The sequence below is a fragment of the Sturnus vulgaris genome, chromosome 24, assembly GCF_052056855.1.
Source record: "Sturnus vulgaris isolate bStuVul1 chromosome 24, bStuVul1.hap1, whole genome shotgun sequence".
In the NCBI taxonomy this organism is placed as follows: Eukaryota; Metazoa; Chordata; class Aves; order Passeriformes; family Sturnidae; genus Sturnus; species Sturnus vulgaris.
The window spans coordinates 6,356,715-6,372,385 of record NC_142266.1 but is presented as its reverse complement, the minus strand read 5'-3'; the positions used below and the strand labels follow the sequence as shown (position 1 = coordinate 6,372,385).

Sequence of the window (15,671 nt, the reverse complement as noted above, 5' to 3'; positions counted from 1 at the left end):
GCTCAGGTGAGCTCTGAGCACAAAGCAGGGTCCTGGCAGCTCCCGAGGGAGCCCTTTGCAAAACACTCGGTGCTTTCACACGACCTTTGGTGCTCGGGGTGAAAATCGCCTTCATCGCTCCTATCTCAATCTTCAAAAGGAACTGGTGGGCTCCGGGCAAGGAGTCAGGAATGCTCTCACATATTTGGGAGCTCTGCTTTACGCAACTCCCAGCAACTCGCCTTGGCTGGAAGGGATGAGCGATACTGAGCCAGTCAGCAAAACACCCACCTGGCCGAGCAGGGCGGGGGCTCTGCCCCGGCTGCGCTTCCCTGCACGCAGCAGGGACTGCCCAGAACAAACAGCCGGGTCTCTGCCTCCATCCCACCCCCAGAGGGGACAGTCACTGTCACACAGCGCACTCGGGGAGCTGCAGCCAGCAGGGGTCTCACCCTGCGAAACCTAGGATGGGTTTGTGGGAGTTAAATCCCATAAAACACAGCAGAATTCATCTTTGTTCTGCTGGGAACATAAAGTTACAACTGAGATGGTTTTTTTGGTGTTGTAAATCAGGAGCAGTGCTGCTGGAGTCACGAGTTAGGCTGGAGGAACTGAGGCTCGGATGAGTAAATGTTCATCTGGCAGGAATATCTGAGATCAGACTCACAAAGCAACTCACTGAGAGCTGAGGGGTCCCCAAACCCCCAACTCTGCATGCACACAGCAGCTCAGGGCTGCCTGCAGCCCTTCCCCTCTGTCCTGCACAGCAGAGCCAACTGTCCCCATTGCCAGGGGACACCTCTGTCCCTGCTCTGCTTGTCCCCATGGCTGGGCAGGACAGGGCAGCCTGGCTGGGATGAGCCCTGGAGCCAGTCCTGCCCAGGGACAGGGGACCTGCAGCCTTCAGCTGGTGACACTGAGCACTGGGGGATTCCTGGTGGGACTGGTTTTAACTGGAGCTGAAATTCTGCTCTAGGAGGACTCACAGAATCAACACTGAATCAGAGCCATCCTGCTGAAGAAGGAGTTTGTGATCTGAAGGGAAGGAGTGCTGGAGAGATCCCAAAGGCTGATAAACCTTCAGCTTATCCGTACCTCATCTTAGAGGCCATCCTCAAACAGCACTGAAGTAATCCAAAACTCACCAAGCTGACACATTCCAACATTTCCAAATCCTCTTCCCAGGGCTCTTTCCTCCCCACTCACAGGCCTCAGGTGCATCTTTAACATGACCAGGAAAAGCAGAGGGTGAAGAAGAGGGAGGAGGAAAGGCCCTGCTTTTCATTGGTCACAGGATTAATTAGAAAATACCGGGCTCCCCTTGACATTTGATGACCTAAATGGGGAACAGCTTCAGCTGGAAGGAGTTTGAATATTCCATGTGGGACACAGCAGGAGGGACATGGCTGGCCTGGGACACAGGGAGAGGCAGAGCTGCTCCTGGGAGCAGAATTCAAACTGGGCATTTCCTTTGCACTTGCTTGAAATGTCCCCAGATCTGTGTGACAAAATCCTTCCACCACAAGCTGTGCCTGGCCCTGCTCAGGGGCCCCCCAAGCAATGCTGCAGTGCTGTCACAGCTGGGGACACAGCTGGACACGGTGGCTGCAGAGGGGACAGATCTTGGCCAAAACCATCCTCGAGTCCTTTTGGTGCCTCTGGAGTCACCTCCCTGCCCTGGCTCCTGGCCAGCTCTGGAGCTGGGGGAAACGTTTCATTTTCAGTCCTTGAGCCTTTATTACTACAGAATATCCAAAACAACACAACCAACAACACAGTTACAAAAGGAGTTCACAGAGAAATGTGAAGCAGCCTGTGTTTGAAATGCTCTGTGTCACCATACTGAGTCCAGTATAAAACAATGCATATTTATACACATATAAAATACAAAAGCAACAACACAGAAATGTATAAACAAGGGTTGTGGAGGCCTCCGTGGTATTTACAGTCAGAGATGTGGCAGGGAGGGTGCTCAGCAGGCACTGTCCATCCAGCAGGAGCTGTGATTGCAGCTGGGAGAGTCTCTGTGCCAGGGAGGAGCTCAGAGCTGGGCTCAGCCCTGCTGGGAAAGCTCTGCAGGGTCTGTGGAGAGGCCAAGGCCTGGGCTGGCATCAGTCACTGCCAGGGCCACCAGCTCTGCTCTCTGCCCAGGCCTGGCAGTGTCACTTCGTGTGCCCAGCTCTGAAACAGCAGCTCAGGCCCAAAGCCAGAAGGGAATAAAATATAATAAAAAATAATATTAATAATAATAATAATAATAAATTCAACAGAGCCAAGTTCCACGTTCACAGGATGATCTCACAGCAGTCTGTGGCCCGGCCCCAGGGCCATGGGGGGTTCAAGTCAAGGCAACAAGAGGGGGCACGGGCTGAGTTCTGTGGGGTCACACGTGCCAGCTCGGAGAGAAGTCCCAGGAAGTGCTGCCTGCAGCTCTTTAGAGCTCCTTGAGGATGATCTGGAACTTGTTCTCTGCCTCTACCACGTCCAGCAGAAAGGCCATGTGGTTGCTGTAGTGCTGGATGATGTTGTTGTCCATGTTCACCAGGATCCTACAGAGAAGAAGAATGGCTGGATCAGATGCAGCACATTGAAAGCAGTCCCCAGTCTGAGGGGCTCAACCACTGTTAATTAAACAATTAATTAATTTATTAAAGCCATGGCACAACACAAAGGAAGATCCAGCACAGGACAGTCACCAACCCTGGGAACTCTGTCATAGCACAGTCAGGAATTCCAGGGGATGGACTCGGGCTCTGGCACTGCCCAGGGTCTGCCCTGTGAATCAGAATCTCTCTGGCTGCATCCCAGCCCCAGCCCTGGATCCCAGCTCTGGCTCCAGCAGGTGCCCCACAGAGACTCTGGGGGTACCCAAAAGCTTCCCCAGCAGAGCTGATCCCTTCAGCTCTGCTGTCTCAGAGCAGGGAGCCAGAGAAGTCACCTGTGCCCCTTGTGCTGTGCTCCCATCTGATCTCTAAACCACAAACCATCCCAGGGATGTTGATCAGGCACCTGAGCCTGGATTGTTTCTCCAGCCCAAACCTCACCAAGATCCAGAATTGCTCATTATTGCTCCTGAGTCAGCCAGGGACCGAGTTCAGCTGCTGAGCTCATCCCTGTGGAAGGGCCATGGCTGGGGCATTCCTGCCCTGCTGCCAGCCCAGGCAGTCCCACTGAGCTCCACTGGCTCTCACCAGATGAAGATCTGCCCCTCAAGCTGTAATTACTGGGAGAAGATTGTTTAGGGTGGAGCAATAGGATAAAATTATTGAAAATTAAATCTAGGGGAGCAGGAAGCTGGGCCTGACCCTGCCACCAGGCAGAGTGGAGATCTCTCCCATCTCCCCACACTTCAGAAGTAGCTGCTGGCATGGGTCACGTCCAGCCTTCATTAAACCAGGTGTCAAAATTATTTATTTAATCTAATTTCCAGGTGTGGCCTTTCCTTTTCATAAGATACCTCTTTGCTCCTCCTGCCTGGTTTCCCTCCCTGTCATCACCAAACAACACTCACTGCTTATCAGATGGAGGCAGGAACAAAACCAAAGCCAAACTCAGTGAGGTGGCCTCTCCCCTGAAGCCACCAGTGCTGGTCCTTTCCTTTGGGGAGAAAATTCCCATTTCTGGGGCTAATGGAGAGGCAACATCAGCAACAGGTGGAAGAACTCCTGACAAATTCAGATGCTCCCTATGGCCCATCCCTCATCCTGAGCCAGGGACATTCCAGCATTTTTTGGAGAAGCAAACACTGATCCCTGTCTGATAAGTTCTCCATAACCTCAGGCTTTTAGACTGAGACACAAAGGATCACCATTAAACTGCCCAAACAATTCCACCTTCACCCAACTTCCTTTTCTTGGGAGACTTTACCCTCCAAACAAATATAATACAAACAAGCATTATCCCAAATCTTTAAAGCCCAGAAAGATCTGACTTTTATATGCTCCAAATAGCAGAGCCTGACATGGCTCTACCTTTTATTATCTTGTTAAAATGCTCTTGGAGCCAATGGCAGGGGCTGGAGAGGACAGGTTTGGAGGCACAGCATAAAAGCAGATGAGAGATTAGCTTACCCTCTTTTGCACTTTTTGTAGACTTTATAAATGCTTTCTTCAGGAAGCCCATATTTTTCTGAAATCTGTGAGAGAAAACATGGCAAATCTTTGTGCTTGTAAAGTGAAATTCCCACGGTAAAAATGAAAGAGAACACCGAGCTGGGTGTTCAGCAGCAAAGATTCCCCCTCAGTTTTACTCCAGAGAACAAAACCATGACCTGAACATTCTCCTGGGCAAGTTCAGTTTTGGTCTGAGGGTGGCAGGAGTTTTGTAGGTTTTTGCCAAGTGTTTTCCATGAAGGTTTTTGTCTCTCTGTGGTGAGGGATGAGGGAAGGAGAAGATGGCAAAGAATCCTCTGTGCTGACATTTTTCAAACACTCTATTTTAAAAAGTTTGTAAAACCAACAGAGCTTGAAGTGCAGCCATAAAGCCACCCCAAATCTGGGAGGTTTATTGTTTGTTTCCTTCCCAGCAGTCTCCAGAGAGGGCTGGGTTGTCAGAGATGCTGCTGATAACCATGACAGAAATATGTCCTTGTGCTCCTCAAACACAGCCAGGGAATTCCAGCACGAGGCCAGGGAGGGATGCAGATCACACATCTCCAGCCTGGAGAATGGAAAAGGTGTTTGGCAGTGGAAAATCTGAATGTGCTGTCACAAGAGGAGACTTCCACGAGGATGTGGATGGGGCAGGAGGTTTGATCCTCCCTCTGCAGCACAACACGGCCACGCCAGGAGCTCCTGCGAGGGCTCAGCCCCTGCTCCCACCTCCAGTTCCATGCCCAAGGCAGAGCAGGCAGGAGACATGAGCACTTCCCTGTTCACCAACCCCATTCCCTTTTATCTGCGGTTTGTCCATCCCCCAGGGGTTTGGGGACACTCACAGCTGTCCTGAGGCCCTGCAGGTCCGGGGTCTTCAACATGAGAGCATCAAACACCTCCTCGGACTCCCTGCGCACATAGAGCAGCACTGCAAGAGAACAGGGCAGCGTGCTCAGGTCATTCCCAGTGCTCCCAGTGCTCCCAGAGCCCTGTGGCCTCCTGGAATTCAGGGTTACCTCTCTGGGGATCTTCGTCCTTGCTGTGCTTTGGAGGGATGGGGTCGAAGTCGTCGGTGAAGGAGGCGCCGCTCCGCTTCAGGGGCAGCCTGGGCCAGGGGGACACAACTCTCAGCAGGGCAGAACAGTAAAAACAAACAGAACAGCCCCAGCTACTGAACTTCTGACTGAGCAACCATCCAGCAATTAAGTATTGGTTTGTAATTACAGCAGCAGAGTTGTAACTTCCTGCCTAAAGCAGGAAGGGCAGCTCAGGGAGGGCCCACTGAGGGCTTGGGGTCACCAAACCCAAAACCTTCTGCACCCTCCTGGCACTGCTTCCCCACTGGTGTCCTCACATAGAGGGCCCAGGCTGGGGGAGATTCTGCTTTTCAAATGTGATTCCACTTCATTTATTTATTTGATTTTTCAGCCTCTGGGTATTTGAACCCTTCAGTGACAGTTGTGATCTTTTTTTCCCCCTTTCGAACATTGTCTCCATGAGAACAACAGGACAATGAGGGAGCAGCTCGTGTTGGAGTGACTCTGACAGGGACAGAAATGTGTCCATGTTTCTGCTGCCCTGAGTCCCTTCCAGGACAAGTTTTAACTCAGATTCTGACTCTCAGGGCATCAGGGAGACACTGAGCTGTGTTATCCTGCCCTGGGGTATCCTACAGCCCTGACATTCCCAAAGGAACAGAGCAGCTGGTGGGTGGGAAATGCACAGTGCTGCGTCCTCACCTGTTTGCAGAGTTGGGAACAGCGGGAGGGAGCACCTGGAATGCAAAGGAAATGAATCTGTGAGTCTGCACAGCACCACTGTGTGCTGGAGAGGGGGACAGGCAACTTGGGCACACTTTAAACATCATTTCCCTCCTCCTTACCCATCAGTTTTCCCACACAATTAAACCCAAACATCTCTTTCTTAGATTAAGTGGAATTTGATATACAGGACTTGCCCAGATTGCCTGGTTTTGACAAACTGAGGTTTCTGAGGCAGGGAATGAGGAGGAGCTCTGAAGGACACTGGACAGAGGACACCTACACAGGACTGAGATGGTCACATTTTGCTAGAATTTATTTTCTACTGCTGTTTTTGCTCCCACTGCAGTCCTCTGTGGAAGCTGCAGGTGTAAAGCACAGGAATATCAAGCTGGAAATACCTGGAGAGGTTTTCTCCCTCAGCACTCGGGACATGGAGCTCCCCTCAATCCCACAAAGAGCTGTGGGGAGCTTTGGGTTTTCTCCATAACAGCAGGGCTGGGGGGATGCCCAGGCCGGGCAGGACGAGGAGGGAATGCCAGGGGGAAGGGACTCACCGAGCCACACCTCTGCGGGGTGGGGAAATGCACGTTGGGGATGAAGAGCACCGGCTGCGTCTCCAGGTCGCTCTCGGGCCGCAGGAACGTGATCTCATTCCCTCTGAAGCCAGAGAGCAAACAGCCTTTCAGACCTACGGATGGAGAGTCCAGTTCATCTCGGCTCCCTCGGTTCTGGGACAGGACAGCCCTGCCAAGGCTCCCAGCGGGAATGCTGGGGCAGGACAGGAGCCTGCAGGGCAGCCCCAGGGAGCCCAGAACCATCCCCAGGGCTTGGTGGGTGCTCGTGGAGGCCTTGGGGAGGCTGGGAAGGAGCCCAGCAAAGGCCTGGCTGCCCAGGGGTGCTGGGAACAGCCCGATCCATGGGAGGGAGCAGCCAGGGATTTGAGCACTGACCGTTGTTGTTGGAGTCCAGGCATTTTCCTTTCCTTCGGAACTGTTTCCTTTCATCATCCCTCATTTTCCTCTCTGCTCCCTGTGGGGACATCCAGCAACATTCAGGACATTGGCAAGAGAGGGTTCCTCTGGGGTGTGCCACATTAAGGTGAAGGCAGCCTTAACTCAGAAATGGTCACCTCAGGGACCTTCCACAGCCCAAGCCAAGACTCTCTAACACTCAGATATTAGAAAAACAAAAATATAATTTGATTTAGAAATGAAACACACAGACAAGAACAGCTGTGAGAAATATTTCCATGGAAAGATATCTGAGATTGGGGAAGAACCTCCAAAGAAACTCTAATCTCCTTTGATATTTAACAGCTGATCAAAAATAAGAGTTGATTGTGAGGCACAGTCACAGCTCTGGGCTGTTCTAGGCTCTCACACTTTCTGGTTTTATTCTTGGAGCCTCTGGCCAGCTGGGTGTATGAAATGTGGGGAAGGAGTGCAGTACCTTGTCACAGAAGATCTTGATCTGGCACACAGCCCTGTGCACCAGCTGGCTGCTGCCACTGCCACAGTCGTAGGTGTCGATCTGCAGGTTCAGGGGGACTCCCTTCACCCCCTTCTGTGAGGAGAAGTCTGTGCTCAGGCAGTTGACCCCAATGAACACCTGCAAACAGGGACAGGGGCTGTTGGTGCTGGGCACCTCCTCAGGCAGCTCTGGGAGCTCAGGGCAGGCACAGAAGCAGCTGCTGAGGCTCCTTCAGCCCTGCCAGGGCAGCAGTTGGTTTTACACCTGAGCCTCTCCCCCCACACTACTGCAGCTCTTTAGCTCAGCCTCTCCACTCCCAAAATCCTGCCTGGGGATGTTCTTGCTGATATTTCTGATCTTTCATTTGAAAGGGACCCTCAGACAGCAAAGCCCTGCAGGAAGGGAGGAGGACAAGGCTGCAGCCTCAGGAATTGCTCAGCAGTGCTGGTTAAACAAATATTCATCCCACACTGGGCTCTTTTATCACCAGGAGGGAATTAACTCCAGTGGGAACTCTGGAAGAAAAGCTGAGCACAGCTCTAATCCAATTGTATCTCCAAACTGCCAAGTCACTGGTGTGACCTTGGAATTCCCCTGGACCCTGGGGACAGATGTGCAGCTGGAGAAGCTCCCAGAGCTCCCTCGGCTGAGATTTCGGCCCTGAAACCTGATGTCAGCTCGAGTCAGTTCCTAGGAAAGAAAACCTCTTTACTGGAAAGTGAAGTGTAATTGGAAGGAGAGAAGTAACAGGTGCCATGGACAATCCAAACACCCAAATACCTGATCCCTCCTGTTCTCAGCCCCTGCCCCCTCCTGTTCCCTGACCCCTCCTGCCTCACTCCCAGCCCTTGCAGCTCTCTGAAGTCTCACCTCTACCTGCCCCAGGCCAGTGCATGAGCAGAGTTTCTGCTAAGAGTTAAATCCAGTTTTGCTGAGGTGCCCCCGGGGCTTGCCACATACCTGACATATTTCCATTTCTGACAGCTCTGCCTTGAAGACATTTGTTAACCTCTTGGGTTGTAAAAGACCCAGGTTGCCTTTGGGCTTATTGAGATCCCAAAGCCAGGCAGGGTTTTCCCAAGCTTTAAAGACTGGGGTATTTATGCTTTTCATTTTTTTCTTAGTTACTTCATCTGTTTTTCAATCCCCACTAGATACAAAGTGTTCATGGCAGACTCTGAGGAGATGCAGAACGGGCAGCAGAGCTGCACAGACCTTGCTGTAATAAACTTTCCTGGTTTTAAGGTGAAAAGGGATCTTGTGACCTGCCTGGCTCCCTTCCACATCCCACAAGGCACAGAATCCCACAGGTCAGTCATGTCTGCTGGGAAGGGGGCTCTTTGTTCCCTGACTGGGGGTTATTTAAACAGGCTGCAGGTACCTGTGAGCAGAGCCCTGAATTGCTGCAAAACCCTTTCTTCAGAGTTATCCATCAGCACTAAGAAAACATCCCTGAGCCAGTCTGGGTGTACCCAGAGTGTTTATTAGCTCATGGCAGTGCTTAAACACACACTGAGGCACGCTGTCCTGCTGCTGTCCTGCCGGGCAAACACTGCCTGGGGCCGCTGCAGTGGCAGCTCTGGGTCTGGGTTTGGAACTCTGTGTGTCTCAGCTGAGCAATGGGGCAGTGCTGGGCTGTCAGGAGGGAGCTGCAGCTCTGCTGAGGACCATTCCCAGCTCCCCTCCATGGCACTTTGTACCTTGGCTTCCTCGTGGATGTTCCACACGAAGGACAGGGCGTTGTAGGCCAACTCCTCGATGTTCTGCACCGTGTTGAAGTTCTCCTTGCAGTCAGCTGGAAGGCAGGGGAGGAGCAGTTCATACTGGGGCTGGAACTGGTGACATTCCCAGCCCCAAATGCTGCCCCTGGCTGACTCCCAGGCCAAGGGAAGCCCTGGGATGCACTGGAGGCAGAAGCCCCCCAGCCCCAGGAGTGGCACCCCTCGTACCCACGTCGATGACTCTCTGCTTGGCCGTGGGCTGCCGGGAGTGCCAGTGCTTCCAGAACTTCAGCTGCTCCGTGGGGATCTTCTCATTGTCAAACACGATCATCACCACACTCTGCAACACAGCCAGCACAGCCCAGCTCAGCACAGAGGCTCCTGCTGCCACAGAGGCTCTGCAGTGCAGCACAGGATTATCCTGTGGGACTGAATCCATCCCATCCATCCCTTTAAGCCAACATGAGCCACAAAGCCATTACTGCTCATGTTCAGCTCTGTTCCCAGGCCAGTGGAGCTGCTGGATGTCCCATTCCAGAGCTGTCAGCAGAGCTGTCAGCCTGTCTCTGTTTCTTACCTTCACTTTATTTGAGGACAAGTGCAAACATTTGCTGTCTCCAGCTGTCCGCAGTGTGATGGGGTAGAACTGTCCTTTGTTGAGGTAGGCCATGGGAGAGTCCCCAGATTTGATGTGAATGGCTTTGGGTGACCCCAGAGTGTATTCAAAGTCACTTGAATGGAACAAAGAGAGAAGGATGAATAAGCACATGCTGCTGTTTCACTGCAAAAGCAAAACAGAGCCCCAGGAGCCTCCACCCCACGGGTTACAGGCTCCAGTTTCTGCTCCATTCCCCACCTCACACACCCTGACACAGCACAGCACATTCTGATCCTCCCCAACACCCTGGGAGCAGCACTGCTCCAACAGCCTCTATTTTACCCCTCAGTTTTGGCTTAAAAACCCCAGGATGTGACTGCAGCCAGTATTTTTGTGTGGATGGCAACAGAACCACTGCTCAACCAGCAGCCTATAGCAAAACACACAAAAATGGGTGCTGAGACTTTTCCAACATCCTAAACTCAGGTTTCTGTCTCCAAATCCATACCCATAACTGGCTGAGCCAGGAAGATTCTCCCTTAATGGTCCTGTAGGAAAAGGACCTGCAGGACACCAACACCTGCTTGGTTCTGCAGAACTGGACTCAGAATCCAGCTCAGTGTGGTGGGCACTGACTTTAATCTTTACAGAAAAGCTTTGCAGTGGCACACAGAGAAGGTGTCACTGTTGGCAAGGAAATCTGAAAGAAGAGCCTGACTTCAGAAGCTCCCAGGCCTTCACCAGCAGCTGTGAGCACTGAAACCATGAGGCCACAGCTGGTTTCTGCTGTGAGGAATCCGTGCAAGCCACCACCTGTACAGGAGCCTTCACTCAGACCCTTCAAGTGCCCTGTTTAGTCACCAACCCATCTTCCTGCTCCACCTCCTGTGATGCCATCTCTGAAGATGGGCTTGGCAGCTCCTCTTATCTGGAGCCAGGAGAGCCAGAGAGCTTCAGTGCACAAATAAACAGTGAGCTGGGAGCCTCTGGCTCAGGAGACGCTGCTGTCTGTGTGAACATCCCCACGTCTGACAGCTGAGTCACCCAGTCAGCTGACTCAGGAGGCAAATAAAAAGTGGGAGGTGAAATAATGTTACCTGCTGGGAGGTTTGATTTGGTATCTGGAGCAGCAAAGCTCTGCCTGGCAGAGGGGTGGAAAGGAGGAAGAAATCCCTCTCATGTTTTAGGAATGAGAGGCAGTGGCACCCTCTAAAATCAAGGCTGACTAACAGTGCTAAGTGAGAACCTAAACCTTAGATTAGGGGAGGCTGATGATCACCCTCATGCTCTGCCAGCCTCCTTTTCCCTGTCATTTCCCCCATTCCAAGTGGCCTGTGGGAAGATGGTGCAGCCACCTGGATGCCTCTGTGTCACCCAGCCAAGCAGGGAAGGGGCAGGGATGTGACAGCAGCTGGCCCTGGACTGAGCCCAGCCTGGTGCAGAACAATCTCAGCTTTGGGTCTGAAAGCTCAGGGGGCAGCACCTTGCTCTGAGAACACCAGGGTGACACAAGTGGTCTGTGCCATTAGCACTGGGGACAGCAAAGGGATGCAGTCCTTCCCCAGGGCAGAGCCAAGAATTCCCTGGAAAGAAAGCCCTGGGTTGCTGTTACCTCTTCACTCCATCTGTGGGGTAGCTCTCGGGGCAGGGTGGCTCTGCCTGGGGTTTGAGGATGTCACTGAACAGCAGCGTCTGCACACAAGAAAAACACAAATCAAAAATAGAATCTCTCATTGCTTTGTCCACCCCCCTTCTCCCAGACACCACAGCAGACAAAACACGGACCCTCGTTACTTCCAAAATCAACATAAACCCCCCAGGAATCCCACAGGAACAGCAGCAAGCTTCCAGCACCAAAGCAAAGCTCCCAGTGCCCCCCGAGGACCCCCAGCCCCAGCGCTGACCTCCTGGGGGTCCTCCTTGAAGGTGCTGTCTGGCTGCCAGCGCTGCTGTGCCGGGGCCATGGGCAGGCTCTCGAACAGGGAGCTCAGGGAGCTGCTGTCGTACACGTCCCCCGGGGCCACCAGGAAGTTGTCGGGGGTGGCTTCCAGCTTGCTGGTGCCTGGAGGGAGCAGGGCTGCCTTGTGAGGAGCAGGGACAGCCTCGAGACTCAGACCATTCTTCTTGGGCAGCTCGCAGAACTCCTGGCTCATGGAGACGTTTTCTGACAGCAGCTTCATGAGATGGGCTGAGCCATCGAAGGGAGGGATCTCAGGTTCATAATCCATCCCGTGGCAGTGCCTGCTGGAGAGAGGTGCTGGCTCAGGGCACAGTGGGCACCCCCAGCACGGTGTCACTGCCAGCAGGGCCCGGCTGCCAGGTGACCCTGAGTGAGCTCCTGCAGCCCCTGGGGGATCTCCACCCACAGCTCTCAGTGCACTCAGCGAGGAGCAGAGGTGCTCAGCAGATAAGGGATGATCACAGGGAGTCAGGGAATATGGCTTGGACTGGTTTGGGGCTGCACATCCACTGCTCCTCTATTTAGGCTGTCACACACTCAGAGCAGCAGGGGTGATAAGAAAGGTAACTGCTCTGTGGGCTGTCCATCATAAGTCTTTTTATGGCTCATGGATGCTGAAAGTTGATTTTTTTTATACCTTTTTTAAAAGGAAAAACGATTATTGTACAAATTCACGAACTCCAAAACTTAGGAAGCAAAGACCAAAACCAGCTGAACTCAGTTTACTTCTGAAGGAGAGAAGTATCACTTGAGGTTTATTCTGTCAAGTGGTTAAAAACTGACAGTGCCAAAGTACACAGCATCCAGGAAGGGGAACTGAACTCATAGTAGCAAATGAGCCATTAATTTAATAGTTAATTATCTGAAAACCTCAAAGGACAAATGGGAGTCACTGGAAGAGCATCCTGGGAGAGTGGAACAGAAACTCTCATCAGCCCAGGGAATGAATGAGGATTTGGCCCTTCCCTTCTTGCTGCCAGTGCTCAATCCTTCTGCCCTTTGCAGCCGGCACAAAATAGGAAATAAAGGTAATTTCTTCAGCTGCTGGAGATCAGCACAGCCCCTGTGCACACAGCCAGACAGATGCTCAGCTCTGTACATGGGTGTAGCTCCATTTATGCCTGCTTGGGACCAGGCCTAAAGAATTTTAATGTGTGTCTCAGGGTTAATGAGCTGCACTGTTGCTGCTAATAACACCGTGCTTTGATGTCTATTTTCTGCAAGCTCAGAGCCCCATCCTGCATTTCAGCAGCTGCAGGAGAGTGAGGCAGCTCCAGAGAGCAGGAACTGAAGCCAACCTCTTTGCCAGGTCATTGCGTGCCATCATCCCAGCTGGGAGAATCCTCTTCTCCTTGGGGACCTAGGACAAGGCAGAGCAAAGAATTCATTTAATCTTAGATTTTCTTAATGGAGAACAGAGCAGAATTCGCCCTGGCTGTGAGCAAGTGAAGCCTCCCTGATAAAACCCCACATGAATAACAAAGAGCAGAGCTGGGCTCTCCCCTGGGCTGCTGCTGGGTTCCCAAATAACCTCGGGCAAGCCACAGCAGCTTGTTCTGGGCAGGACCTTTGAGTGGGAACATCATTCCTATTGCTTCCAATCAGGGATAAATCACATTGATCACATTTATCTCCACATTTCTCAGAGCTCCATCCTACAGCAGAACTGGGAGAATAAAACTGGTGGGGCCTGCAAGGCTGTTCAGCCCAGCAGCTCTCAAAGCACTGCTGCTCCTTATGGGTAAAAACCCAGACTCGGGGCACCTGGGTTCAGGTTTTCCACATGTTCTGGATTCCCTCGGTGGTGGTTTGTGCCTCAGTTTACCCCTGGGGATGGGTGGTGTGAGGGTGTTGGATAAAAAACTGGGGGGGCTCAGCAGAGGGGTCCCCTCCTAAGGTGGTGCACGTTTCACACCCATTTCACACCCGTTTCACACCCGTTTCACACATTTTTTACTCCTCTTTAACCCCTCCTTTACCCCGCCCCACCCACCATGTAGTAGTCGTAGAGGAGGCTGAGCGCGGCCACGCTGTCGTCGTCCCCGTTCACCCTCATCATGGCCTTGGTGGCCGCAGTCAGGGGATTCTCCAGGTAGGTTTTCCACGCTTCATCTTCGCTGGTGTAAGGGAATTTCTGGAAGTTCATGGTGTCATTCTTCATCAGACGCACGGATCTAAAACTGGGGTGAAAGTGGCAATGAGGGAGGAGCATTTCCCACAGACATTGCCATGAATGTGGGAAGGGCTTCCCCAAGGCTCTGTGGAGTGCGGGAGGGATCCAGGATCTCCTGGTCCTGAACTCCCAGAGCTTTGGCATCAGCACCTCTGCTGCTGTAGCTGGATCCAAAATCGGGCCAGAGCCTCTGCCCGGGGAGGCACAACCCCATCAGCTGCTCCTTCCTCCAGCCCCATCCTGCACTGTCCCAGGGGGTGCTGGCCACTAAAAAGGGATCAGGGAAGAATTTTCCCTTGGATGTGGAGCTTCAGACACAGTCACTCAGTGTCCAGATGAAACCAAACCTCATCGTTCTCCTTTGCTGCTGTTCATGGGTTTTAAATTATTTTTTCCCCAATCATTTGTAGATGATTTTACTCGAGGGAAGCAGACAGGCAGATCACAACCCCCTCCCTTCCACCAAAAAATTCCTGACTGAGGTGAGGCTCGTGGGACTACGTGAGAAGCAACACACCAAAATAATGCCCTGCCCGTCCTCACTTCTGGCACTTTCTCCAGGCCTCTCCATCTTATGTTAATAAACTGTCAGACACTTAATTACCCAAACATTGGTCATCTTTCCTTTTCCTCCAGCAAGCCCTGCCAGCAGCCAGCCCAGCAGTGCCTCTGTGCATTCCCTGGGACGTTGGGATCACGGGATTGTTTAGGTTGGAAAAGACCCCAAAAATCGTCGAGTCCAACCTTTGACTGAAAGCCACCACATCCATTGAGCTCCTGTCACCTGCACCTGCTGGCACCAGCACAGCTCACACCAAAATAACATCTCCATGGACAAAAATTCCTTTTTCCTCAAAGTGGAAATGTCCACGAAGGGCAAGACTGGGTTTTATTAACAGGAAGGTTTAAAAAACTTTTTTAAATCTCCCAAGTTGCCAAGAGCTGACTGGAGTTAAACCATGACATCACCTGCTGATGTTTTTTTCATGGAAAGGCAAAGGAAGCCTTCAGGAGTTACAGCAACGAGTGCTACAATTTAATGGCATTTTTAGAAGGAATATGTTGTTTTCATTAAGCCACTCTCCGTGGGTTTATAATAAGTCCTGGTCTAGACCTTGAAGTGAATCATTCAGAGAACAATAACTCCTCTAGGAAGGAACCTGGCATCCCTGAAACTGCCCACGGTTGCTCTGCCACCATTAAATGCACATTAAACTGTGCAGGGATTGGGATGCTCCTGGATCAGACTCTCCTTGGCTCAGATTCCTGCTTTGCTGCCTCTCCTGCCTAACAAAACAAATTACAGCACAGAATTACTTTGCAGTTCAGGAATTACAGCTGATTTTTTCCATGAGGTCACCAAGGGCTGCTTCTGCTGCTTTTGTCACCTGTTCCTGAAGGAATCCTTTGCTTTTCCCTGCACCAGCCCTGCTGGTGGCCCCAGGCTGGTGATTCCTGCAGCTCTGTGTGCCCGCGGGGCTGGGGACAGGGATGGGACAGGGACAGGGATGGGACAGGGATGGGGATGGAGATGCCGAGCCCGCTGCTCCCCCCCCCCCCGGCCCAGCCCCTGAAACTCCAGCAGCTCTTTGGGAGTTTCGTTGTGTTTTGCGCTTCTCACGCAGCCCCGGCTCGCTCCTCCCTCCCTCCCTCTCCGCCGCCGTCTCCGAGCGGGGCCGTGGCCGTGACTCAGATTGCAGCGCTCGGTGCCGGCGCTGTTCGGTCCTGTCCGGGCAGGAATCCTCGATCCCGGCTCTGCAGGGACAATCGGCAGCAGCAGAGCTCGAGCTCGGGGTGAGACTCGGCCCCTGCCACTGGGAATCAGCAGAGATAAACACACCGGGGCAGGAGGGAGCAGCAAAGCATCCGGGAGCTCAAAAAAGCACCCAAACCACGAGGAGAAATGCTTCGGA

The 15,671-nt window shown here is 52.5% G+C and overlaps 1 protein-coding gene across 1 annotated transcript; it reads right to left on the bottom strand.

The window, feature by feature from the left end:
* Nucleotides 1-1,702: 1,702 nt before the first annotated feature.
* GRHL3 (grainyhead like transcription factor 3) lies at nucleotides 1,703-13,895 on the bottom strand. The gene is made up of 15 exons (XM_014885568.2): nucleotides 13,579-13,895; nucleotides 12,884-12,945; nucleotides 11,530-11,866; nucleotides 11,238-11,317; nucleotides 9,605-9,758; nucleotides 9,256-9,367; nucleotides 9,007-9,101; nucleotides 7,286-7,444; nucleotides 6,787-6,865; nucleotides 6,391-6,524; nucleotides 5,813-5,847; nucleotides 5,090-5,178; nucleotides 4,916-5,001; nucleotides 4,050-4,114; nucleotides 1,703-2,528 (listed from the first exon to the last, which is right to left on the bottom strand). The coding sequence occupies exons 1-15, from the start codon at nucleotides 13,795-13,797 to the stop codon at nucleotides 2,414-2,416; spliced, it is 1,821 nt and encodes a 606-aa protein (XP_014741054.2). The 5' UTR covers nucleotides 13,798-13,895; the 3' UTR covers nucleotides 1,703-2,413.
* Between the last annotated feature and the right edge of the window lie 1,776 nt (nucleotides 13,896-15,671).

Bases quoted from the DNA above. Each gene is read 5' to 3' on its own strand.
- GRHL3 (XM_014885568.2), bottom strand. From the start codon at position 13,797: ATGCTCCTCCCTCATTGCCACTTTCACCCCAGTTTTAGATCCGTGCGT. The intron at 9,759-11,237 runs GTAACAGCAACC...GTTCCATTCAAG, and splicing joins CCCACAGATGGAGTGAAGAG to TGACTTTGAATACACTCTGG. The intron at 7,445-9,006 runs GTACAAAGTGCC...CCCTGTTTGCAG, and splicing joins ACATCCACGAGGAAGCCAAG to GTGTTCATTGGGGTCAACTG.